We start from the raw sequence: 27,179 nt of genomic DNA on the forward strand, positions 1-27,179 counted from the left end.
ATCTGTGATAGGTCCATATTGGCCTATAATATCAGCTGACCTATATATTGCTTGGGCACTAAACACAAAACATCTGTCACCTGGTATCTGAATTCATAAATTTCCACCCTGCTCTCTTTCTCTCGCCCTCTGTCTCAAAGTTGTGTGACTTTTGGCTCATATTCTAGCTCCTCCCTCATACAGTTTACTGCAGCGTGCTGACTTTACTCACTGACTAATTTTGAATAACCGTGATTAGCTGTCTCCCCCTCCCTTCCTCCTGCTCAGCGTTGCCGTTGACATTTAGTGGGTGATGTGCTGTGTATGGAGAGAGGAGAGGGGAGATGCAGCAAATGTGTGGTAGTGAGGCTGCTATGGCACCAAAGTAGACAGCATGATAAACAGAAACTAATGAATCACTGTACATTCAGACCTGGGTCAAGTACTTTGTGCAGATGTCTTGTTTAATCCTGCTGGAAAGGCTACATGGCTGGAGTTTACCACACACTCTCGCTGTCCTGTAGGGAAAAAAAAGTGCATTTTGTGATAACAAAATCCTACTATTGTGAGCTTGTCATGGATAAAACATGCACTTGAGTTGCATAAAAAGTGAAGGCACATATATATAATGTGCACTTGTACTAACTTACCATAACTACACCAACTCTTTACCTGAGAGATGGTTGACTCTGTAAGATCCCTCCAGTCCTCATACTGGTGATAGAAGAGTCCCTTTGCTCTCAGTATATCAACTCTTAGCTGTTTCTTCCCAATAATAACTTGCATAGCAATGCTGCCCTTAGATAATGCTTTGATACAGTGACTCACCCCCTGTGTTTTGTACCAGAAGTAAAAATGTAATCTGCAAATGCATCCAAAGGTCTCATTCAACAAAGTTAATGTGTATTCACTCACGATCTCTAAATTGTGGTTTTTAAATAGATATTTTGTACCACTTCCAGGCTCTGCATGGTTCAAACTATTACAGGAGAGTATTTGAAGGTAGTTTCAGATCCTTGTCTGTGACTGACAGCTTATGACATCATGTAAATGGTCATGATTGAGTGAGCCCCACCCATCTGCACCAAGCCAGTTAAAACATTAAGAATTACTGGTAAATAGTACTCATGTTATCCATATCTGATGACCACTGGTCCTTGACATCAGAGCATATCACTGTAGAACATGGAGACATTGATATATGATAAGGTATAATCATGCAAAAAGAAAAAAGGAAATGCAAAACACATTGTTAACTGAAAGGCCTGCGAATATTAAAGGTGAACTATTCTAAATTGCTGAGGGTCAAATGATGTGAAGATCTGTTAAATTAAACTTACAAAAACATGGAATAAGCATGTAATCTATCAGCCATGATGAGAACCATGATTCAACTGTCAAATTATCAAATTCTAATTCCATGTTTTTGTTTGTTTGTTTGTTTGTTTGTTTTGTCCATTGACTCTAAACAGTCCTCACTTCAACTGATCATTTGCATTTTTGTGTAGTTTGCCTTTAAACCGTTTTAATTGTTTTAATCCTCAGAAATAAGTAAAATATGAAGAAGATACACATTGTTAGAGTGAAAAGAGCCCTTTCGGCAGCTCAGAATCATCACAGTGTCATGATTTACAAGTGAGTTTACTGTTTACCTGCTATCACGATGGGTATGGATCTCAATGCATCCATGCTGGCAGTGTCCATAAACATATGCCCTTGCTGTGGTAACACTATAAGCCAAGATTGCAGGGTGTGAGAGGGTGATGTGGCAATAACTCTGGCCTGTAGTGAGAGTCATTGCGTCATCATGCCTGAACCATGTGGGCGGAGGCGACAGTTCATATGGAGTTCAGAAACATTTATAAATACAGTACAACACATGAAGACGTTCACATGACAGCTCCATTACCAAGATTAGACAGTGTGAGGACAAAGGATGTGCTCTTCCTCTCTCTCTGTCTGTCTGCATGTCTCTCTCCCACCATAACTGTAAATTCAGATGAACTGATTTTGTTTTTTTTCCTAATTTCCTAACCGACACTGGGTTTTAGTCTTAGACATGCTCATGGATGAATGCCAACTTCATTTGATTGGCGTCTTATTGAATAGAATGGTGTTCTTGGGAATTTGAATGAATTTCTTCCAAAAATTGCTTTGTTTAATAGTAAAGCAGAAAAAAAAATGCTGCACCCCATCAGTTACAAGTGAGAAACTGCAGGCATTATGCGCGTCAGGACGGCAGACCGGAGCACAGAGTTCAATTCAGATGACTATGAAATGGAAAGAAATTGCACGCTGAGTAGGCCTGTATACACAAATACACGGATAGAGAGGCATTTTAGGCAAGTGAAGTTCCACATGATGATATTAGCACGGCATGTACTGTTCCCATAATGCGTAAATGTGAGAATGAGTATGCTTTATGGGTTTGAATTGAGGAATGAAGATGAAGTCAGTGGAGATGATAGAACTGTGAGGTGTTTGACAGGGAAGGGAAAGACATGAGTGATAAGCCCAGCAATCTGTGAAAAGGAAGAGCAGGAGAAAATCTGTAGAGACAAAACCAAAAGAAATGACTATTTGAATCAAACTATCTGGTAGAAGATATTTTCCTGAGATTCATTGCTTTTTTTAGGATTCATTACAAAAGATGATGTTGATATGAAATTAGTGCACACTTCAGGAAAGGCAGTGATTTAAGTATCTTTTAGAACAGACACATGGATGTAAGAATACATACATATATCTATATATTTATATATCTATATCTATATCTATCTATATATCTATATGTATGTATGTATCTATCTATCTATATATCTATATATCTATAGATATAGATAGATATATCTATATTGATATAGATATAGATATATAGATATATATAAAATTTATATATAAATATATATCTATATATAAATATATATAATTTATAAATACATAAAAAATATATATACATATATACACACACACACACACACACACATATGTGTGTGTGTGTGTGTGTGTGTGTGTGTGTGTGAGTATGTGACCATCTATCCTTGGAAATTCTTTGATAACGAGAGAAAAAGAGGACAGGGTGAGGAAGAAGAAGGACACAACTGCGAACGTATACACTGAAGAAGGCTTGCATGGTGTGTTTGACGATCATTAGAGTTGGGGACAGTTGCAGAGCATCATGGATGAATAAGGATAAAGGGGCAGAGACACAGAAAAACAAAGGGAATACAGCCATACATCTTCACACCCAAGATCTGCCTGGTACAACCACAGGTTTCACAGCAACACTCAGCCTTGAAGAAAAATTCTGGCCTAAAACATATCTTTTAAACCTTGAACTGACAATTTAGATGACAGTCGCGGTGCTGTTTGATATTGTATTTTTGCTATTCTGCAGCTAACTAGATGAAAGCACTGACGCAAAAGTGACTAATTCAAAAACCTCTCAGCCCAGCTCCAGGAAGGAAAAAAAGAACTATTTAACCATTAGCTGTTTGGTTGCAGTCTCAACTCTGAAAAATAAATAAGGCCGGTCTTCTTTGTTGACTCACCAATTTGCAGCAAACAAACATACAGAGAGAAATCCAGCACAAGAGGGACAGTACGCTTCTTTGTTGTTACCGTTAAAAATAACATGTCTTTTTTTGGGGGAAAAGAGCTTTTAGACTTGCGCACTATAATTCATATGGAATGATAAACACCATTCTCATTCCAGTGCATGCAGCAGGCTACAGAGATAGAGCGACATGTCAATGGTGTTAACACAGGACGTCCATAGAGGTTAGCTTCTATGAAACAAAGGAAATTCACCCTCCAGCTTCTCCAAAATCAAGTCCTTTAACCATGACATCTTACGTATTTATGACAAGAAAAAATGAAAATGTAGAAACACAATATAAGTTGCTTTAATAGCAGATACATTCTGAACTATCTTTGACAAATAACCATTTATCCTTCCAATGGGCATTTTCATTAATGACTCTGGAGCTTTCCTTGAGGCAGCAGTAATAAAAAAATAGTTGGACTGACAAATTTTTAAAATGTTATTAGGGTGTTTTGGGATGGAGTTTTTCTTTAATGCTAGATGGGGCCGGACAAAGTCCTACCAAATTTCCTATCTAGTCCAGGATTAAAGTAATAATCTGTGACATTTTTATCTAAATAAATTTCTCTTTTGATATTCATTATCACCAAAAAATCCACTGCTGTAGGAGATCAGATGCATTTTAAACTGCTGACAGCACCAACACAGGCTTGCTTGGTTGCCACCATGGTTGAACAGATGGGTACAATAATGCTACATATGGATACTCAAACTTCACGAATACAAAATCCAAGGGGAAAGACGTAATATTTGGGATGTGACAATGACCATGTAACACCAAAGATATCACACAGAATGAACATCCTTAATCTTGCTGATTGTCCATTTTAACATTGGACATTTGGGTGAAAAGCCAGGGAAACTAGGTTCACTGAAATCATAAAAGATTGCGTCCCGATGATTACTCAGCCTCTGAATGTCAGTTAAATAATTATCTCAGTTTAGATAGATATCATACCCGATGATATCATCAAAGGTGGCAAGATGACTTTTAGATCACAAAATATGGGTCAGTTATGAAGGTCTAGTTGATTTTGTGCTCTTCTTTGCTTCCTTTGTTCTTTTGCCACAAAGCAAAATTTGATTTAGTCTCCTTTAACATTAAATTGTAGGAATAATTACAAACCAAAACCAGCCTATATCATCTAACTCTAGAGAGACGCACTTGTTAACACAGAAAGAGATATTAGTTTTGTCATTTGCGTCACGGAAGGACAACAAGACCACCATTGTTACATGAAAATGAGCCGCATTAGCCTGTAGCACTCTGTGGAGCTTCAAAAGGTTTAGTGAAAACTAGCTCTCAGAAAAGAGTGGTGGTAGCTGCGGGATTTCCAGGGATGGTGGGCATATTGCGTAGGCAGCGATCAGGGAGGAGCGGTCAGGTCTGAGGGCAGGATGATTAGCCACTCCAAGCCCCTGCTGCATGGCCTTAGCAGCACATGAGACATGCCAGCCCAGTATAATGGCCTTATTAGGATAATGGTGGTAGTTACAGGCCTCGTCTTCCCCCAGGTAATTCTATCTTTCTCAACGGTGCATAGAATTCAATACCTGCAAGTGTTTTTGTCAGAGGGGAGCTCTAGTGTGGACAGAGAGGCAATACGGGAGCTATTTTTGTTTGTTTACACGAGTCACACTCCAAAAGGTAAATGCTCAGCTATTATGGATAGTGAATCTTTCCTTTTTTTGCTCAGTGTTTTCTACCCATAAAGTATGAGTAAGTATATTTTGGCTGAATTTATCTGACGCAATGAATTGTGTGAGCTGTTTGATAGGTTCTGTGGTTGGCAAGCTCACTGGGTAAAGCTGGCCAAATGCATTGGTCATTTTGGGTCTGCTGGGCTCATTTAGCCAGCATGCTGCTGTTGGCCCAGACAAGAGACCTCTTGGCTTAGACCTCTCTTACAGCAATGTCTAGCAAGGGGCAAATTGATTCGTCATAATGCGCAATCATGCGTGTTACAAGGCAAGAGTTTTTTATGACTGATGTGTCAGTACATAATTTGCTGATATGAAGACGGACAGGGAGCAAACTCATATTGAAAATGACCCAAACCTGAACCCTAGCCAAAAGGTGTTTTATTTATCAAACACCCTCGTTCTAGTCCAAAATTAAAGCTGCAATATTCAAAAGTGCTCATACCCCCCCCAACACACACACACACACACACACACACACACACACACACACACTATCCATTATCTAAACCATTATCTAAATTATGCCATCTCTAATTTACACCTAAACTTAACCATCTCTGACCTGATACCAATAATTAACCATTTTTATCTGCATGCCTCACTTTGGAAGGAGAATGGAATGTGCGTACCATGGTGTGTTTAGGGTAGTCATGTCTCATGCCAGATCATTGGACTGAACTGATAAAAAAAAAAAAAAAAAGAAAGGAAAAAATGTGGAATGCACATGTAATTGGTTAATGGTTGAGTCTATATGATTCTCATCATCAGATTTCATTCTTATTTCCTTTTTTTTTGGTCAGTTGATCTAAACAGTCCTCATTTTTGCAGTATCAGTTATTTCAGTGTTGCCTTACACTGTTTAAAAAGAACAGAGGCTGTCAGCGGTAAAACTTGTAAACCACTGAATAATATGTTAATTGTTGAGGGTCAGCTGAAGTGAGGAATATTCAAATAATTCAGCTGACAAAAAAATGGAATAACGAATAATGTGATCATTGAGTCTACATGGTTCTCATCATCTGACATTCTTATTTCTCATTTTTGTCAGTTGAGCCTAAAATGGTGCTGACTTCAGTCAACCCTTAGCAATGTTGCACACTTTAGATTTAAAGCCAAAATATTCACCTTTACTTGCATTACAATAAGATAGATAATAAATATGATCTATATCTGCAATCTTTCTCTGGGATCCTGTGTGCTCATAACTGTTTGTGTACACATAAGGCACTTCAAAGACGTCTGATGTACAGTTTTATGGGCCCTAGGAAGAGCTGCTCTCGGTACTCACCCAGGCTCAGAAAGCACTGGAGAGATAGCCTACATATGAACTTTTAGTTTTTTCTTAACTGAATAATAAATTGCTATGGTTTTATTTTATATGTCCTATTTTTCTTTTTATATTATTTATACGCTATGGACCCTTTTGCGAGTCTTAAATAATGTTTGAATTCAGTTGAATTGAATGCACCAGACGAGACAAAGACCCAGTCTTCTCAAAAACATGGTGAACATTTCCTTTTTAAATCGAAGATTACCAGCACAACAACCCTACTCTTTCACACCTGCTTTATAATGACTGGCTGAAACAGATCTACCTGGACAGGGTGTGCATGAAGGTGCGCAGGCCTTAAATGGATCAGGTGTTAAAGAGCAGAGTTGGAACAAAAACCTATAAGACAGGGGATCCTTGAATGCTTGAGGAACTCCCCCTCCAGTGATTTTATAGTAGGTCAGTGATATGTGATTATCTCCACCAATCACAATCACAATCACAATCCGGATGAGTCTCACCTGGGCAACAGGTGTAACTTTACCCCATCACTGGTTTACCAGGTACAGGGGCGCCGCCAGGAATTTGGGCCCCATGAAAAAAAAAATATATATATATATATATGTATTTACTAGTTGATGGTTTAATATTTTTATATTAGTTTTTACCTATTTTTTGGGGCCCCTGTCAGGCAAGGGCCCTTGGAATTGTCCTAACTTTCCCCCTATATACGGCGCCTCTGACCAGGTAAAATGGGAGTACAACTAATTATAGACAGCTGGCACAACTAACCCAAGCCCTGATGCTTCTACATGTGAGGCTTTGTGATTGGTGGATATACTGACGTTTTACGTTCTGAGATTAACAGTTTGAGGAAGAGTTTTGGCAAAGACTTGGGTGATGACATCACTGGAGGGTGCCTATAGGCTTTTAAAAACTTACTTTTTAAAAACTTACTAGCTAAACTGACTTGGGCTTCAACTTTTTTTATTCCACAGGAAGGAGCAGTGGTGGCCCTGTTTAAGATCTGCAGGCAGGACTGCTTTAGCGACCTCTATGCTCACGCCCTGAGAACAGTGGCCTCCATCTGCTGTGTGGAGGAGGGCATAAACCAGCTGGACAAGGTACAGCACACACACACACACACACACACACACACAGTAGGCAGTGCTGGTTGAATGCATGCTAAATTCAGACAAATGCAATTGCACATTTGTGTTTAAGTTGTTTATTTGCACCAGCAAGTACTAAAATATGACAAGGAAAGAGAGGGGGGGAAGTAACACAAACAATAGGGGTGAGACAAATGAATTCCAACTTACCTCAAAAGAAAAAGAAAAACAAATCAAGATTATAAAAATAGGGTGTGTGTGTGTGTGTGTGTGTGTGTGTGTGTGTGTGTGTGTGTGTGTGTGTCTACATTAATCTTCCTCTGTAGCTACAGTACTTACAGACACACACCATGGGTACCTACTCCAGACTGATGTTTTCATTTGCTGAAATTAGCACAGGGAGTTCCCCGGGGTGCCAGTAAAGTCTCTCAAGAGCTCCAGTGAACAAAGGTCTCACATGCCATGTTAAGAGTGGAAGGCGAGTTTATTTTCACAGGTGAACACATGCTAACAAAAAGAAGAGTGGAAGACTGGGTCATGCTGGGTGAATTTCTTTGATCAACAAACAAGCATTTATTTCTTCACTTGGTTATAGATTCCTCCCTGGTCATCAGTTTGCCCTTTAAAGGTGCCATGTGTGGAGTTTTTAAACATCGATATTTCACTGTCATGGTAATTTTGGCACTGTGGTATGATTACCATAAACAAATGAAATGATGGTTGAGCGAGCTTGAGCGTGAGACCACAGCCTCGGTCTCAGTATTAGTGCCAGTATTTAAAAATGATCAAAAACAACCACATTTCCCATAAACTGCATTGCTTCCCATTGCAAACAGGATCTTTTCCCTCTTGGGCCAAATATTTTCTCGTTCACTTTACTGAAGAAAATAAACATGTTGAAAGTGTTATTTTCACTGGCCTCTCATCCAGCATCTGTCATTTGTGAGAACTTCTGGAAACTTCAGCCCTGTTTGCCCTGGGCGAACAGCGCCCTCCTCCTGTTTTGTGCCATAACGGATTCAGGCAGATTTCCTGCTAAATCTGGCCTTTTGCACACAATAAAAATAAAAATTGCAGTGTAGAGAGGCTAGGCTTCTCAGAGCTGGTCTTGTTTGTTAGTGGTAATTATACACACATCTCAACATGATTGCACTGCAGTGGAAACAGAGTCTAGTGATCATGGTTACCATGATCAACCGCTACCGTTTGGCACAGAATCATTCCTGTACAAATGCTGTTTAAATAATTTGCTTATTGTAATAAGGTAGTCTACTTTTAGTGGTCATTTTGGGTCTTTTCATACATGAAAATATATGAAAAAATTTTAACTCAGGTAATTTTATATTTATGTATTATTTTTAATGCACTTGAATCAGTGCCAAGCTGTTAGTGCTTGTGCTGTTGATGTTACTGTATTTGTAAACAGCACAATACTGTTTTGGGCTATAGCCCGATTAAAATTTCACAGTTATTTTATATACTGTACTAAATTATAGTTGAATTATGCAGTCATTTAATTTGTAATTTTAATAGCATTTGAAACAGGCAAAATTGTCAATAAAATTCAGTCTGTTTCATTACTTTGAATTCATGTAATAAGTATAAGTATAAGTATAAGTATCATATAATAAGTATAAAGAAACAAATTATCATTTGCTTGTAGGGATCAATTTGGCCTGGGTGGGCGTGATCACCGTAAGTCGTTTCCATTGTAATAGTTTATTGATGTCAAAGCTCTACATGCATTATGTTTACATTTCTCCATACAAAAAGGTGATACAGTACACATGTTCACCATTGATTTATCAGCACTGGACGAAACAAACAAGTAACTGCAGTGGTTGATTTTTACATTTATGTACTGGATCTAAAGGGTTGTGTATGAGTCATGTTGAGCTGGTTCAGGTCAGGTCAGTTGGATTTATATAACTGAACTGACCTGCCTCACAAGCGTGTGTCCCATGCTTTATAAATACCAAGTCGATAGATGTATCACAAATCAGTCTTATGTAACAAAATAAAATGAGTAAAACAAACAAAGCGCACAACACAAAATAACATGCTGAAAGAGATAACAAGCCTGTCAAACATGCCTAGTTTAGCCTAAATGGCACCACTGACCTTGGACCCTCAGTGACGGCATGGAAACACATCTAAGAAAACCTTATTAGGAGAAAAATGAAAGATTCAGTGGGTGGGGTGGTGCAATTTAAAGAGGGATCCCCCATGAACATGCACATGTATGGGAGAAAATAGGCATTATTTGTTTTCTTCCCTCCTGAAATAAATGTCCTTTTATATGTCTGTAGCTTTAGTCTGAGCTTTGTATAGTACGTACAAAAAAGATGATTCATTATTTACACTGAATCTCCCTGTAACCCAGAGATGAGATCATTATGTGAGACCTTCTGACCCCTTTCTGTGTGTGTGTGTGTGTGTTTGTGTGGGTGTGCATGTGTGTTCCTCTTCAGAGGAAGTGAGAGAAAGAAAGAAAGAAAGAAAGAAAGAAAGAAAGAAAGCTAATGGTAGAAGCTCGTTTGTTTGTGCTCTTACCTCTTTTGAGAATTCAACCAAAATACACAACAGACATACCTGTGTCAAGCGAGCGTTTACAAGATGACAAATATAACCTGATTTCCAGTGAATAATGATGCCACATTGGTGTCTGTGCTCGCATGTAGAGCAGCTGGGACAGCATGAGCCAACCAAGTGTGAAAACTCTTTAACGGGAAGCAAAGTCCGCCCCAGATTAGCAGCCCTGTCCCGTGAGAGGAGCTGTCAAGCAAGTCTGCGCTGTGAACCGCTCACCGGCGACCGCTCAGGCTTGAGAAACACAACTGTCACTGTTGAAGGGTGATCAAGAAAAGGGGCCGGTGCGCACCTGCACTGCTCATTGGCGGATACTTCTAGTTTTAATCCCCGGTTGGATCATTATGTAATCATATTAAGATGAATGGAGAATGTATCGATCAGGTGCGAGGCTGCTTCTTGTGCATCCACTGTACAAAGAACAACAAATGACTTCAGAAACAGTTATAAACAACCGATAAAAACACTATTTAAAAAAATCAGTTTCATTTGTTGGTTTGCATGAGGTTAGAGAGGTATTATTGTGGTTGGAAAGTCACTGGTTCAAATCCAAGATAGGTTCAGAAATCATGAGCAAGGACAGTGAACGGGAAGCGCTTATCCCTCCCTGGCCTTGACAGCCCTTGTTCAAGTGCCCTTGAGCACTGAGAGGCAAGCTCACCACAAGCTGCTCCAGTGGCTGGTGAGTGAGAAGCACTGCTGTAAAATGTGCACTCAGTCAACCTCCACTGATCATTTCTATGATCATTTACGATTAAAAAAACACTTTATTGCTGTACAGATTCTGTGATTTAACTTTAAATGACTTTTGTTCACTGCAAAAATACCACCATCTTTATCAGCCATACTCAGTTTATTTTCCTAAGACAAGTGAACAACTCTGCCAGTAATTCACTTGTTTCAGTACTACTTATTTTCAGAAACTTCAGGAATATTTCTGATACAAGTAAAATTGCATTGGAAACAAGATTCATCCCACTGACATATTTTTATTGGTTTTTAAGAAAAACAAGATGCTGAATATGAGATAAAATTATATGGAACAATGACCAACATTGTCCAAAGTCCAGAAGAACTGTAGAGGCCAAAAGTCTACAGTTTTGTGCTATATTAAAACTTTTGATGTGAAATGCAACTGATACTGATGCAGCAGCGATGTCTACAGGAAGAAGGCTTAGGATATCATTAATATTTAGAGTATTACTATTATTGGTTGAAATGGTTTTGTGAGGTCAACAGATTTTTTTTTTAAATAAACAGTTTTAGTTTAAGAAACAAATGTTTTTCATCTTTAATCTAACCTTTTTAACCTGTCTTTATTGAAATCATGTATCTTTGCAGCCTCTTAGTAATACATGTCAGGGAAATAAATGTAGCGGGAGAGAGGATTTTGTACTTTTTGGCCTGAGGGAAATGCTAGAGCAAAGGTCACAAGGTCACCAAAGTTGACAGGGTTCATTCTCTAGAGAGCATGGGTGTGATTTCCAAATTTCACCTCTGCCCAGTAGATTTAGACATTTTGCCTCAGAGTACAGTGTTGAATGGGCAGACTGAGGGATGGAGGCCTGTGGTCCCACCTGCCTCTGGGACAAAGATCACGCGGTATCAAGGTTCATAATTCTGCAGTTTTATACCCGCTACAAAGAGCTATGATGAGGTATGAATCAATCAACCTTTATTTATACTTGATAATCATTGAGGGATATCCAACATTTACAATGATGTCAAGAGAAACTGTTAAAATAAATAAATAAATTTGTTTGGCATGACCACAAGCCAAAGCACTTGAAAACAGGGCAGCACTTCACAAAAGTTTCCTGTAAGCATACAACCTTAACTTTTCGATGACTCTTAAACTACAAGAAAAGTTAGAGCAGTGATTTGGTGTTGGCCCTGAGAATGAAATGAATGAGAGGCATCCGATGTTTGGTAAATGAGGAGTTCGGAACGTCCTATTTTTGGGGAGGAGGAGGGTATGAGTGGAGGTGTGTGTGTATGTGTGTGTGTGTGTGTGTGTGTGTGTTGGGGGGGTTGGATTGGGGAATGAACGCGGGTGCGGAGAGTGGATTGTTCCACGTCAGTGGGTCGCGCTGCCACAGTGCTGCTGACGTCCACGGAGACAAAAATAGGAAATTGCCCTGTGAAGCTCAGTGCGCTGATGCTCGTCAGCAGATAAGACTGACAGGTGTGGCTGAGAGCTGGCAGTTTGCCTCACTCTGGATGTTTCTTACAAAACTTTTGTTGACTAGAGTGAGCATCAAAAACACTTGATCTCCTCTTTTTTCCCCAAAGTGAGAGTGAAAAGGATGACTGTAGTAAACAAACACCTCAGTCTGATGTGATCCCACAGTGTGTCTGATGTGGCCGTGACACTACACATGTGACAAAGCCAGTGCTGTGCAGTGTATATCTATGAATGTATATCTTTATTGGTAGTGTGGGGGATTTCCAAAGCAATAGGATCACTAAAAGATGCAGAGTCAGAGACTACCAAACAGGCAGCTTCAGTATGGACTAGGGTACATGCAGTGCTGTATGTACTGTGCAACACTGCCACCAAGTGGATGAAGATGTATCCTACATGTTATGTCTTAACTCCTCAATCAGACCCAGCTCACTCACACACACACACACACACACACACACACACACACAAATAAGATCATTATATGTGACCCCCTGTCCCTCAAGTCAACATCTTATATTAAACAAATAAATGAGTTTAGTGTAAGTTTCTGTGTGTGCATGTGTGTGTTTGTGTGTGTATACAAAGATTTCCCAGCATCTTCTCCCCTCTATTGCCACTGCAGCACATTTAATTAGATTATGTCTTTGTTTATATTAGTAGACAATTAAAGAGAGCCACACTCAGAGTAACAATAGTGCACTCTCTGGTCCCAGATTTGGTAATTTTGAGCAACTTGTGAGCTTCCCCCTAAAGTAGATAATGCATGCACCTTGGGCCGATTGCCAGCTATATCCAACTGTTTAAAAAAATAAAAAAAAATTACTGGCAATGTACTATGCATTGCATCGATGTCAGTTTATACAGGTTGATGGTGTATTTTTCTTATTTTTGTGACAGGCCAGTTGTAGGCAATATGGCATTCCACAAAGCTGAACATATGAACATATATATGACCATTACCAGGAAATATTTTACACATACAGTATGGTTATTAAAGAGCCAAAAATGTATACCCCATCCAGATATGATAATATGTGGTTCTAACAGCTTGCAAGCTTGCACTGATTTCTAATAATGATACAGTGAAAAATACATTGTAGGAGAGTCAGGGATACTTATTTCTCTACCGCAGTCTCAACAGACCAGAATGTAAGTAAGGCAACCATAAGAAACATTTTGAGTAAGGGGATGCTTGTTTATTTTTGTTTTTTTTTTTAAACTGGGCAAATTTAGAGTTGTTGAAAGGCATTCTGGGAAATGTAGTAAGTTACTAACTAATTTAGATGCAGGTGCAGTAAGCATGTCAAGTGAAAGTGGCTTAACAAGAAAATTAATTACAACATGTCAACACAACATAGCTTCTACAATGCATTGAACATCACAGATTCATCATATATATAGTGTAAGAGTGTCCCATGGGTGGATTTTGCCTTTATCATCCCATCTCATCTAATCAAAATTAGTGACTATCCACAGGACACATAAAATACATGCTGTGTGTGTCTTCTAACGTGTAGGTGGATGGGATCCTGTGCCTGGCGGACATCTTGACAGATGAAAACAGCGCGGAGGCAGCCAGGGCCGAGGCTGCAGCTGTGGTGGCTCAGATCACTTCTCCTCACCACACCTCCACACAGCACCTGGCCAGCTTCCTGGAGAGCATGCACGACATCGTCACTGCACTCATCAGTGAGTGGACAGAGCGTTGGTGAAGTATCCTGACCTTTAACCTACTATAGGCCTGCTTCTGGATTCTCTCGAGTCATAGACAGCATCGTAACGCAAACGCGTCAGGTCCCCTTGCAGCTAACCACGAGCGGGCCCCTTTCCTGCAGCACAGAGCAGGTGAATTACAGCATTTTTCATTATGACAATATTTACTAGTTCAAACACAAACAAATTTAACTGGCCATTTGAGAATGCTGGACACAGTTAGTTCTATTGAGTAGCCTAAATTTTAAACTGCTGGAGCTTTTTAACATTACAAACTGTGAAATGTCACGACCGCTGTCAAGCTGCCGATCGTGTGACAGGCAGGATTGCAGGAGCTGTCCAAGGTACTTTGTATCTGACTTCCTCATTACTCTTTCTTGACAGATATCATTTTCAAAATGATCAAAGTAAAAAGTTCACCAGCCCACTCAACTCAGGTTGTTACACTGAACTGTGAAGATAGATAGAAGCTTTTCCTTCAGGGCCATTTTTTTTTCTTTTTTTTCTTTTTTTCTTTTTTTTATATTACACCACACAACTGGAAAAACAAGTTCATCTTAGCAATACAACTACAGTAACTTTTTTTTTTTTTTTTCTCTCATATATGTTTTAATTACTTGAAGTTATGAGAGGGATCTTTTGGTGCTTTTGACAGTCACAGGTAGAGTAAGAAATAGGTAAATAGCTGTGGCTATATTATAGACACCCTTGGCCATATGGAATGGTGCTTTATGAATAGACTGTGTGCCAAATCTTGAATTGAACCATGTTTGATTTCTTTTATGGGACCCTGAAGAAAACTATGGACTAGTAATGATTTTTTTAAAATATTTGTTCTATTTTAACACCAATATTAGCTCTGAAAATACAGACAATATTATGATGTGCACTCTATGTCACTGTAATTTTTTAAATCATAAAAACTTTGACAGATGGAAATGGGGCCCATTAGGACAATTTTGTGAAAAATTCACAAAATTCTCCCATCAAAATTATTTCTTTTGACCCTGTATATTAACAAAAAGACAAAAACTAAAAACATTTCATGTATATTTTCCTTTCATTTTCTGTTTTTCTTCCAGTCCTTTGTGATTTCATGCAATTTTTAACACATAGTTTTAGTTTTGTGATAATAACCTTGTCAGTTTAGTGTACTTTTGGCATTGATGGTGAATACTTTTGAAATTCCTGCCTCCTTGCAAAACAGTGTTTCTCTTTCCTGTACTATTTTGCAGGGCTAACGAATATTTACAAATGATACTTGACCTAGATTTGGATGCCAGAACACAACAAGCTACTTGTGGTGAAGCAAATATTGTAGTAGTTGTTCACAGCATTTCATCCAAGGCTGTTTGTTTTGTTTGTTTTGGAACTCAAATCACAGTGTCAATGATTCCCCCCCTCCCTCAGAGTTGTGCGAGACCGCCTCCTGTGGTGAAGTATTCCTCCTGGCTTCTGCTGCTTTAGCCAACATCACCTTCTTTGACAGCATGGCCTGTGAGATTCTCCTGCAGCTGAATGCCATCCACATCCTGCTGGAGGCCTGCAAAGACCGCCAGAGAGTTGACACCCCCTACTCCAAAGACCAGGTAAACACCCACAGTTTTATTCTGTTCTGTGCACACAACATGCTTTGCCCTTCTGTCCATCCTGTTGCTCTCCTTGAGGTTTCTTCCTTCTTCCTTCCCTCACTGAATTTGAATACTTAACCTCTTTAACCGTGCTGCTTTGGTCAAACTTCAGAAGTTTATTTTAAATTGTAGTGGACATCCCAAGGCTTCCAAAGATGCCAAACATGTCCTGCTGAATTCAAGGGATTTGTATATAAAATGATGCACCAGACATTCAGATATTTTCTATTAGATGTAATGGTGCAGATGTAAAACAATGGCATCTTGGGTGACACTCATACAATATGGAATAAAAGTTTTGTTTTTCTAGCTTTGAGGGGACATCAGAGTTTAAAAGGTTTAGATGTTGACTAACAGTAAGGGTGAAAACCGATGTTGTACAACTTCCCTGTTCAAATAGAGATTAAACAGCAAATACATGCAGTGTATGCATCAAATGTTACATCATGTTAATCCTCTTTGTCCTTTAAATTATCAGGTGGTGACAATCTTGGCAAACCTCTCCGTCCTGGAGCAAAGTGCTCCTGAAGTCCTGCAAGAAAAAGGTACGGTGCTCTCCAATTCCGATTTACAAACATACAATAAATATACACTATATTACCAAAAGTATTCGCTCACCCATTCAAATGATCAGAATCAGGTGTCCTAATCACTTGGCCTGGCCACAGGTGTATAAAATCAAGCACTCAGGCATGCAGACTGTGAAACAAGACATTTGTGAAAGAATGGGCCGCTCTCAGGAGCTCAGTGAATTCCAGCGTGGAACTGTCATAGGATGCCACCTGTGCAACAAATCCAGTCGTGAAATTTCCTCGCTCCTAAATATTCCACAGTCAACTGTCAGCTCTATTATAACAAAACGGAAGCGTTTGGGAACAACAGCAACTCAGCCACGAAGTGGTAGGCCACGTAAAGTGACGGAGAGGGGTCAGCGGATGCTGAAGCGCATAGTGCAAAGAGGTCGCCGACTTTCTGCACAGTCAATTGCTACAGAGCTACAAACTTCATGTGACCTTCAGATTAGCCCAAGTAAAGTACGCAGAGAGCTTCATGGAATGGGTTTCCATGGCCGAGCAGCTGCAGCCAAGCCACACATCACCAAGTGCAATGCAAAGCGTCGGATGCAATGGTGTAAAGCACGCCGCCACTGGCCTCTAGAGCAGTGGAGACGCGTTCTCTCTGGTGTGGATGAACTTGACTGGCCTGCACAGAGTCCTGACCTGAACCCGATAGAACACCTTTGGGATGAATTAGAGCGGAGACTGAGAGCCAGGCCTTCTCGACCAACATCAGTGTGTGACCTCACCAATGCGCTTTTGGAAGAATGGTCAAAAATTCCTATAAACACTCTCCTCAACCTTGTGGACAGTCTTCCCAGAAGAGTTGAAGCTGTAATAGCTGCAAAAGGTGGACCGACATCATATTGAACTCTATGGGTTAGGAATGGGATGGCACTTCAGTTCATAGTATGAGTAAAGGCAGGTGAGCGAATACTTTTGGTAATATAGTGTAAGTAAAACATGTGGGTTAATCATGACGCAATTGTTGGTAGAAGAAAGAAATACACAGAAATATTACTGTGGTACAGTGGCTCCAGCATGATGTAATTCCTCTTTATTCCTCAAGATGTCAGCATCAGGCAATAACTGTTAAAAGCAGCGTGTTGTAGTAGTAGTATAGAGTGTATATAGTACCTTATTGTTGTGATATATGATAGAACCTTTCCTACTTTCTTCACTTGAATTGATGGATTGTTTTTGTGTGTGTGTGTGTGTGTGTGTGTGTGTGTGTTTTGTCCGACTTTTTTGATTTGTTTAGGTTTTGTCTGACTGTATTCGCTCTGTTTGCTGTCTGGCTGTGGCACTGCTGTTTTGTCTGTCTTTCAGATGAGTCGCTTTGTGACTGTATGCCTTGGATTGGCTCAGGCCGCTCTGACAGTGTTTTTGTATTGTCTGGAACATCTGTGACTCTGTGACTGTTTCTTGCCTTTTGCCCTCTCGGACAGTGTGGTGTTCAGATTCCTGTCTGTTTGTTGTGTCCACCAGGGATAGAGAGACTTCTGCTGCTGTTGGGAGAGAAGCCATCCTCCTCCAGTCCATCGGAGGGCGCTGCCTGTGAGCGGGTCCAACAGAAAGCTGCTGTCACACTGGCCCGTCTGAGCAGGAACCCTGAGGTGGCTCAAACAGCCATCCAGCTAAAAGGTAATGCAGCCTTTCTGTTTTTAGACACCATTTCTATGGCATTTGTCCTTCACTAGATAGTGCTGCGAGAGGAAGGCAAGATGAAAGACATAAGGAGACAGAGAAGGGAAGACAATAATAATCATCATGATCATCATAATAATCATGCCACTAATAAAGCTATTATTATTATTATTATTATTATTATTATTATTATTATATCTTTTCTTTCATGATTATTGATTTTACTCCTTTTCCACTGCCATTAAAATCTGGCAATGTTTTCAAAACTGTTATATAATTGATATAATGATGATAATGGTAGTAATACTAATGGTACTACTACTAATAAAATAATAGTAATAATTAATAAGAAGAATAAGAATACTTTTGACCAGACATTCCAGTCAAATCATGAAAAGCCAAATGCATCCTGAAAAATGATCTGAAGGTGGTTGGCTGTATTGAGAAGAAAATGAAATAAACTGGATCTTGACGTGAGCCTTGAGGTACACCACATTAATTAAAAAGGGAAAGAAAACACATGACCTGCAACAAAAATCATCATTTTGATTCAAACTCATAACATTGCCAGTACAGGGGTTAAACCTCAGATGGGCCCTAACACATGCTCAAAATCTTATTACATGCCAGAAAATTTTAATCTTATTGGACAGAAAAGACGCTGCTTCAATATACACAGATATACATATCCATTCCCATGCAGAATTAAGTATGTCATGGGTCGCAGCTCTCTGTCAATGAGCTATTAAACCACACAATTTGATCAGTGGAAACTCATCCTCCTTACGCTCTCTCCATGACAGAACGCATATTCAAAGGTGGAAAGTCTAAGTGTTTTTCTCAAGTACAGGTGCTGCTGCTTTTGTCAAGTAGCAGAAGTACTAGCACTAAGAGTACATGCCTATAAAACAAAGTTCAAGGAGAGCTCATTAGAAATAAGTAAGTCCTTGGATGCAAGCAAAAATGCACGAGCTTGTTCAAAAAAAAAGTATGACGAGATGTAGTCTTACATTTACTGTACATCAGTACAGTCAGAAGACGAGCCACAGCTGCTCTGCACTGCTTCATATCTCTGTTTGTAACTGATCCACATGCCAAAGACCTGAACAAGCTGGTAACTTTGAATTTTTCCTTCTTTTCCTTCTTTAGCTGTTCCTCGCCTTATTGAACTGTGTAGGTCCCCTGCTGAGCGAAATAACAGCGATTCAGTACTGGTGGCTTGCCTGGTAGGTGTAAAATGTGTGTGCAGACCCAAGAAAATGTGCCCGTTAAAACGACTCCTTGTTTTGAATACAAATATGTTATTTCATCATTCAAATTACCCATTTCTGTTGCCAATATAATGTACCCGTGATGTCATTTTTCACCTGAACGAGCTACATGTTTCAGAAGTACATTTCTAAGGCATTAGGCCACAGGCCTGCATGTGTAACATCAGTGCACCAAATGACTGTCCAATTTAATTACATCCATGGGGCAATATTGAAAACTGAAAATATATCACAACCCAAGTATCTTAAAACCGTGGTGAAATAGCTGACAAGATCACATCGTCTCAAACGTATGTTTAAATATGTACATATCATGAATAATATTCCTCACACTTTATCATTCCCTCATTCTGATCCATAATTATTAAGACCAGATCCTAGGACCGATGAGGGGATTTTTACCCTAAGTGCATTATGGTCAGCAGCTTAATTGGGCCGCTTCTCTGTGCTGAGAAATGCCCTCCTCTTCAGCGTAAGCACGCTTCACAGTCTACTCAAATTAATGTGATTCTACTTTATCCTTTTAGCTAAGGGTTAAATACTGCATTTGTACATGTTGAGTTTTACCTTCAAAGGATGGTGAGCTTTCAGAGATCATTTGTAATCCAAAATGTAAAATGCTCTCCTGGCTGTGTGGATGGGAGACGTCAAACACGCTCGTGCTCTCTGGGAAGAGTGATAGATGTGGAAAAAATCGTCATGTAGTGATAACCTGCCTCTGGCCTTGTAGGATTTGAGTTCAGCTTCCTCTAGTTTTATCAGTTAGCATTACGGATTGTTGTTGTTTTACATAGACATTGAGAGGTGCTTTTAAAATGAGGTATGATTAAGTCATGTTCTATTATACTGAGGCCTTCGTCAGCCTTTAGGGTGGGTTCTTCATTACAAATGAACGCTGCAAGGCCGAGCTTTGTTCAAACCCACAGAGCTTCATTTTAAATTGTAGTGGAGATCCCTGAGTTTTCAAAGATTACAGACATGTCCTGTCAAATTACAGGGAAATTTGTATAAAAAGATTCACTAGATATTTTCTACATGATGTAATTCCACAGACATAAAACAATGGCATCTTTGGTTTGAATATTTCACTCATTATAACCATGACATAACTTCAGTGAGGCGCTGCAGGCAGCAGATACAGAATACTGTATGTGACGCTGTCATACAATATGGAAAATATGATCTTAAAGGGACATTTATGAAAAAATCTATCAGTTGAGTTAAATCAGTCTACCTTTCCAACGTTGTGTATGTGTGTGTATTTTTTGTGTGTGTATTTTTCTGTGCACATACTGTATATGCCTGACCCTGACATGTATTTACATAAATGTGTGTGTGTGTGTGTGTGTGTGTGTGCGTGCGCACATGTGTGTGTGTGTGTGTGTGTGTGTGTGTGTGTGTACTCTCCCCAGGCTGCCTTGAGGAGGCTGGCAGCAGGGTGTCCAGACAGCATCGAGGCGGCCGACCACCAGCAGCTGATCAAACCGCGGCTGGTCGACTCTTTCCTGCTGTGTTCCAACATGGAAGAGAGCTTCGTATGAAGACCTGCACAACACACACTGTTCACAGCACAGCTCAGCTCCTGTCCAATGAGTCCAGTTTTACAGTGCAAAAACAACTATTGAGTGGCTCTGCTCCTCACCACCGTACTTAAGTAGATTTTTTTTTTTTTTTTTTTTTTTTTTTTAATTTTGTGTTGTTGTTTCTTTACATTTATGGCTGAATACATAAAGCTGCACAAGGAAATTTGCACCAATAGGCAGCACCAGCTGGCAGCATGAAGCAAGTTAAAGGGCCATTCCTGTGATTTTGAATCTTTAGCACTTTTACTCCAGTTTACCCACATTTTACATTGCAACAAAACATTTTGCAAATGATGCGGGGGTACTAAAGATATCACCACATGTAATCAGAATCCTTTGATTTTAAAATCTGAATTTTTGGTTGAAACTCCCACCTTATATTGTTCTGTGGTTTATGAAGTCCTTGCCCTTCATAAACCACAGAACTGAATTGGCCGTGTGAAGCAAACATTTCCCAGGGGACTATTTTCCAGCGGAGGGACTGTTTCACTCCACCCAGTTTCAAGTCATCAAAACACACAACAGTGCTGCTGCTTTTAGGGAAACTAATGTGGAGGACTTTACGGTGATGGAATACTGGAGTGAAGAAAGTTTGAAGTCTCTGAAAGTTCATTTTCATATTGTAGTGGAATGAATGGGAACCAATGGCTGGATAAAAGGCAGGAAAAATGATATCGGAGTTTAAAATAGGACTTGATTTATATACATTTTGTAGATGCATTATGCTAAACGTGCTAAATCGCTGGCATGGTCATGTAGGAGTTATAGGGTTTTCAATACGCAGAAGTCATGTAATACTATGGCAAGCCCTAAATAAATTGTTCTTGGTGGCTGGTCGATACGATGAAGAGGTTCAGCTGCTGTTGGTAGCTAAATTGCTTTGGATGGAATGCTTTCTCGCTGCTGTTTAGTGTAAAGTTTGCATTTCACTGTTAATATCAGTTTTCCCTCCAGTGTTCATACCAGATGCCAGAATTTCATTTGTTAGTGCAGCTAGTGCAACTTCAAAAATATTAACAGTCACATCCCAACAAATGTCTGTATTTTATAGAAAAGGTTTTCAGGGCAGCAGCTCATTACATTGTTATCATTGATGTAATGAATTTTAATTTCGTATGAATAATGATTTTATAAGAGTAGGTGCTACTTTGTCAAATGGTGTATACCTTTCTGTGGAATGAAACACTTTCAATGCTGCCACTGTGCATGTTTTTTGTTTTTTTGTTGTTCTTAAAATGAATCAAAGGGGTTGCCTTAGAGGCCTGGTTATGACTGAAATCTGATTTAAGGTACTACAGTGCCTCTGACAGTATCTTACGAGCTGAAGGATTCATCTAAATTATTACACTTAATTATTAATAATTGCATATATTTTCCTGTATATTTCTCATTTTATCAAGTGTTACAGTATTGGAAGAGTACCATGTCAGGGTACACAGTATTAGAATTGGTCAAGGCACAAGGAAATATGATGCAACAGTCCTGGTGTATATTGGCCGGTTTAGAGCATTGTATGGCATGTAAAGATAATCCTATCAACATATTTGCCATTAATCTCAAATACTATATTTGTTACAGGAAAACAGTTCTTCAAAATGGTCTTGTATTTGATAAAAAAAAGATTTTTATTTAAAGAGAATTACTTTTATTGTATGGTATGCATGGAATAAAGGGAAGCATATATCTAATGCTTTATATTTTTGTGTCATAATGAATAACTGTGTTGCTAGACTGGCATGATTTGCATGGCTGGATATCTGGAAAGACTGTAAGTGGATGGCTTCTCACCAGCATCATGTACTGTGCATTGGAAGGACAGGAACTCAAACACAGAAGAGCGCCGGTTTTATTAATATTTTTGATTCAGAGGAGCAGGGAGCCCTTTTCTGAAGGGCTGCTTTTATATGCAAAATTAAAATGACACCAGAGGATGCCAAAAGGATAGATGTTTGAGCCGTGTGTACCTTCTCAAATGTCCCTGATCAGACCAAAAGACCACATACTTTCTCTATTAAGTGTCTTAGTAACCTAAAGTGTACTGTAGTTGAACTGAACTCTAATCATGCTCCAAGCTGGCCATCAGATAGTGCTGCAGTGATGGGGACCCTCAACAGTGAGAGTGCAGTCAGGGTCTGTGCTGCTAAAGCTCTGGAGTGCCTCACTCACCTCCAGCTTTCTGAGGAACCAGACTCCCACTCTCCCCCGACACAAACACAGGCAGAGGGATGAAGAAAGCCTTTATCTGAGCCTCACAGAGGGATGGAAAGCTGAAGATGATGTGGGCCGAGAAGTCCACATTTCCCACCTGGGGAGACATCTGCCATTTCAACCTCCATCTTTCTAAGCTGTGGTCAGTTGAAAACCTTACCATTGAACTGTCTGCTTTTCATGATTGTAGATTTCTTTCTTTCTTTTTTTTTTTTTTTCAATTTTCCAAAAGACAAGCATATATTTTTTAATTTGTTCAATGTTTTGAAAAGGTTTCATGAGCCCATGAAATTTTCTCAAACCACAGATGGCCGTATGATGTGCAAATTTAAGTACATCATGCTGATGGACAAAAGCAGAGTTACAAGGTTTTCAAGCAACGACAGTGAGTGATGGCAAAGAATCATTTGGGGGCATCTGCAAAACTTGTCTTTTGTTTTGTCATCTCTTTGATAAAAAATACTCTCTCAGGTTTTGTTCCATAACCCTTCCTCTCCTTGGAGAGACAATTGAGGGTCTTCTTGCTTTCTCTGTAGCTTCTTTTTTACCTAAGGGCACTTAGGCTGAGCCTGGACTTGTTACACTTGAGCCCAGCGTCAAGACAATTGAGCCTCTCTCTCTCTCTCTCTCTCGCTCTGTGTCTGTGTGTGTGTGTGTGTTGTCCAGCATACACGTGGGACTGTGTTCAGAGGCCTTTGTGATAGAATATGCTCCTGCCTTGCTTTGTTGAGGCCCAATGAAATATGTATCGAGACAGAAGAGAACAAAACAGATGGCTGAAAAACACAGGTTTCTTTGATATTGTTTTGTTTTGACCATGACTTGGACCAAGTATTGCAGCTCTGCGTTTTTGAGTTTCTCTCTGTGAGTTGCTCAACTCTCTCTAACCTCCCTCTCCATCTCACCCTGCATATACAGTATACACTGTGCCATTCGCACTTACTTTCATCCACTAGCAATTTGTTCGGAGTTCAAAGCAGTGGTTACAAGCAGAGAAAAAAGCAAGAAGGTATCAGAGGCTTTATCTAAAATTGATGCCACGAAGGACCCCTTACACAGGTACGTATCAATGACAACAGCCCTTGGGCATAAGAGTTATAAATGAAAACCTTAAGCACTGTGTGAATGAAATATGACTCTCCAGAGGTTTGCATATTTTATGTGTCGCATATTTTGCTTTCAGCTCCGAAAAGTTTCTCTCTGTCTTACTGTGTTTTCTTTAATTTAGAAGGCCGGCGATGATTGAAATTTCGGTCCCTTGAAATGTCTTTTAGAAGTTACTTTAAGCACTACTTTGACAAAACTCGCTCAAATTAGAACAAAATAATTTGGCCAAACTTGGATGTCAAGTTCTTCTGGCCAAGGCATTAGGCACAATGTAACTCTTCTCACTTATTTTCAACATGCACACAAAGATCTGTGGACTCTTTTCCTTCCCCTGCTGGTCTATTGATGAAATGCACTTAAGACACACTTAATCAGTGGCTAAAGGACGCCACAACCATGAAGTGAGGAAAAAGGTTGCTCTCAAGGTGCTGTGAGCAGGAGTGGCTCTATTACAGAAAGGCAAAGTGACACCATGTTAACAGCAGAGGGAAAAAGTATTCAAATCCTTTCAGATGGCGAAGGTGAGCTGGCAAACAGAAAATGATATTGGGGCTGGAGGCCATCTGGCTGGACCATTCAAGTTTAACAATTTTTAACTTGTTTTTATTGGATTCTCAGTGAAACTATACCTATACACCTAAGTTTTAATATTTTTATTTGGACTTATGGGTATGAGTAGTCTGAACTGGCTTGCCTCTGATGTCTTTGTACTAGCAGTCCCAGTTCCGTTCCTTCAACATAACCGGAACTCCAAACCCAAGTGGCTGGATTACAAAGCAACCATTATGGCCAATAACTGGCACATTTGATATATTAGTGTATGTAAATATATTTTGGGACATGGCTAACATTACCACTGTGTCATTAACGTCACCCAGTAAGGGCTTTAAGCTAGGTTATATGCAGCTGCTGGACAGACTTATGATTTTGAGAACAATAACAAGGAAAAATAATATGCACACTGGACACACTGCTTTGTTTCACCATATAGTCAAATCTGTGTCCTGCCAAAGTTCAAATGCTATTTGTACACTATTTATTTCATGCTTTTACCACTGACTTCAGTGTTAGTCATGCTAAAGTTTGCTTGGCACCAATGCAAACGTGAAATGCTTTCCCAATTTTAAAAGGGGAAGCATTTCAGCGACAGGACACACACACACACACACACACACACACACACACACACACACACACACAAGCATGCATGCACGCACTCACATCAACCCCACTTTAGCATCCCATTCCAGCAAATAAGTGAAGTTCTTACATTATAGAGACTAGTTATATCTAAAATTACCTGTTGGACAGCCAATTAAGGGAATAATGCTCTAGTTTACTGATATCTCCGGGGTTATGTCCAGCCACTGGTGCCCATTAGTGGACCCTGTGGGATTTTAATTGCTAAAACACAACCAAAACAGAGTGTAAATGAATATCAGTACTGTGTTGTGGTCATGGCTTTTTGGCCAAAATTAGTGGAGGGGAAAAGCTGGGTGACAAAAGATTTCAGGGGTTTTGCGCACAGTGGTAGCAATGGCCAAGGTCCCCTCTCATGCACTTATCTTGATAGTATTATGCATCAGTACTGCATAAAGTAGTTGCTAGCCATTGTACTGTAGAAGTCCCCTTCCATGTTTTTATATTTTACTGCAGAGAAATCAATATTGAATGTTAAAGAGTCCAATTAGCACACAGGAACGCAAAACTTGTGTTAGCTGGATTACAAGTTACAAGCCTGTTACAAGCGTGGAGAAATGCTGCACTGAAACAGCAGCATTCATGGTACTAGATTGTAAAACCTTTGTATTCATCAGATGTTAGTCATACACCTGACTTTCTTATTCTGTGTGACTTGAATGAACACGTAAGGATTCTGTGATGTGCATAACTCATTTCCTACAGAGCTGAGCAACCAACAAGCATTGCCCTGGATCAGCTGATATGCCCGTTGCAGCATCCACATGTTTGTTCTGTTTATTCATGGTTCACCAACGGCATTTCCCTTCTTTTTCTTTTTCCTGGCTTTAAATTACATTGCAAATTTCTGGCTATTTTTGTTTGGTTATTCAAAAACAGGCATTTCTGTGAGCATGGAGCTGAATGGCAACTTTGACAAACAGCAGTGAAAATTTTCAAAGTGTGCAGCATATGCCAAATCTCAACTCTCCATTTTATGTTAAAAAAATTGCCAAGTAAACCACATCTGGAAAATGCTTCATGCATGTTCACTGAACTGAAGAGCCACCTCTAGTTTATTGATTAGCCAGGAGTCTTGCTTGCTCATTGGCTACACTGACACTGCGAGCCAGAAGCACTAAACATTTTCAGGCGCTTTCCACGATAAGCAATATACATGCTATTTATCAAACAGGTGCAGTGGTCTGAAAACACTGTCATCTGAATAACACTGCATAGTGTTTCTTTCCTCCATGAATATGCATTTAAGGGAAGATGGTGCTAATGACATGAGTTGATAGGATAAGTGTGGTTGATTAGACATTGCACTAGATTTACTGCACTTCATGCACTTTGTGAGTGCCAGTATTTTTGTAGGAGCTTACTACCTAAAGAAACCTTCAGTAGACCTTGTGTTCAGCAGATTTTCCCCCATGTTATTGGAGCCATAGATTGCACTCACATACTGTGCAGCTTTGTGCCACCACCAGCTACTAAGTAAGGGAGGCTGAATGATAAAACCAATAACTTAAATTGACCTCCTTTGCCCCATGACTGTGTGTGAATGATACAAAAGTGTGTGATCACATGCATGCGTCTTCACTGTACAAAGGTTTAATGATATGTAACAAGATACCCTCTTAATCCAATCAGCTTTCAGCAGCACCTACATACACTATATTACCAAAAGTATTCGCTCACCCATTCAAATGATCAGAATCAGGTGTCCTAATCACTTGGCCTGGCCACAGGTGTATAAAATCAAGCACTCAGGCATGCAGACTGTGAAACAAGACATTTGTGAAAGAATGGGCCGCTCTCAGGAGCTCAGTGAATT

General features: G+C 39.6%; 1 protein-coding gene across 1 annotated transcript in view; it reads left to right on the top strand.

Moving 5' to 3' along the window:
* insc (INSC spindle orientation adaptor protein) overlaps nucleotides 1–21,298 on the top strand; it is a 38,827-nt gene extending 17,529 nt beyond the window's left edge. The window contains exons 6-12 of the mRNA XM_030053344.1: nucleotides 7,556–7,681; nucleotides 13,964–14,135; nucleotides 15,570–15,748; nucleotides 16,269–16,335; nucleotides 17,836–17,991; nucleotides 19,144–19,220; nucleotides 20,678–21,298. Of these exons, the coding sequence (XP_029909204.1) occupies nucleotides 7,556–7,681; nucleotides 13,964–14,135; nucleotides 15,570–15,748; nucleotides 16,269–16,335; nucleotides 17,836–17,991; nucleotides 19,144–19,220; nucleotides 20,678–20,806 (906 nt within the window). The 3' untranslated portion in view covers nucleotides 20,807–21,298. The remainder of the gene's footprint in view (nucleotides 1–7,555; nucleotides 7,682–13,963; nucleotides 14,136–15,569; nucleotides 15,749–16,268; nucleotides 16,336–17,835; nucleotides 17,992–19,143; nucleotides 19,221–20,677) is intronic.
* Nucleotides 21,299–27,179: the final 5,881 nt, after the last annotated feature.

The sequence above is a fragment of the Myripristis murdjan genome, chromosome 6, assembly GCF_902150065.1.
Source record: "Myripristis murdjan chromosome 6, fMyrMur1.1, whole genome shotgun sequence".
NCBI classification, from domain to species: Eukaryota; Metazoa; Chordata; class Actinopteri; order Holocentriformes; family Holocentridae; genus Myripristis; species Myripristis murdjan.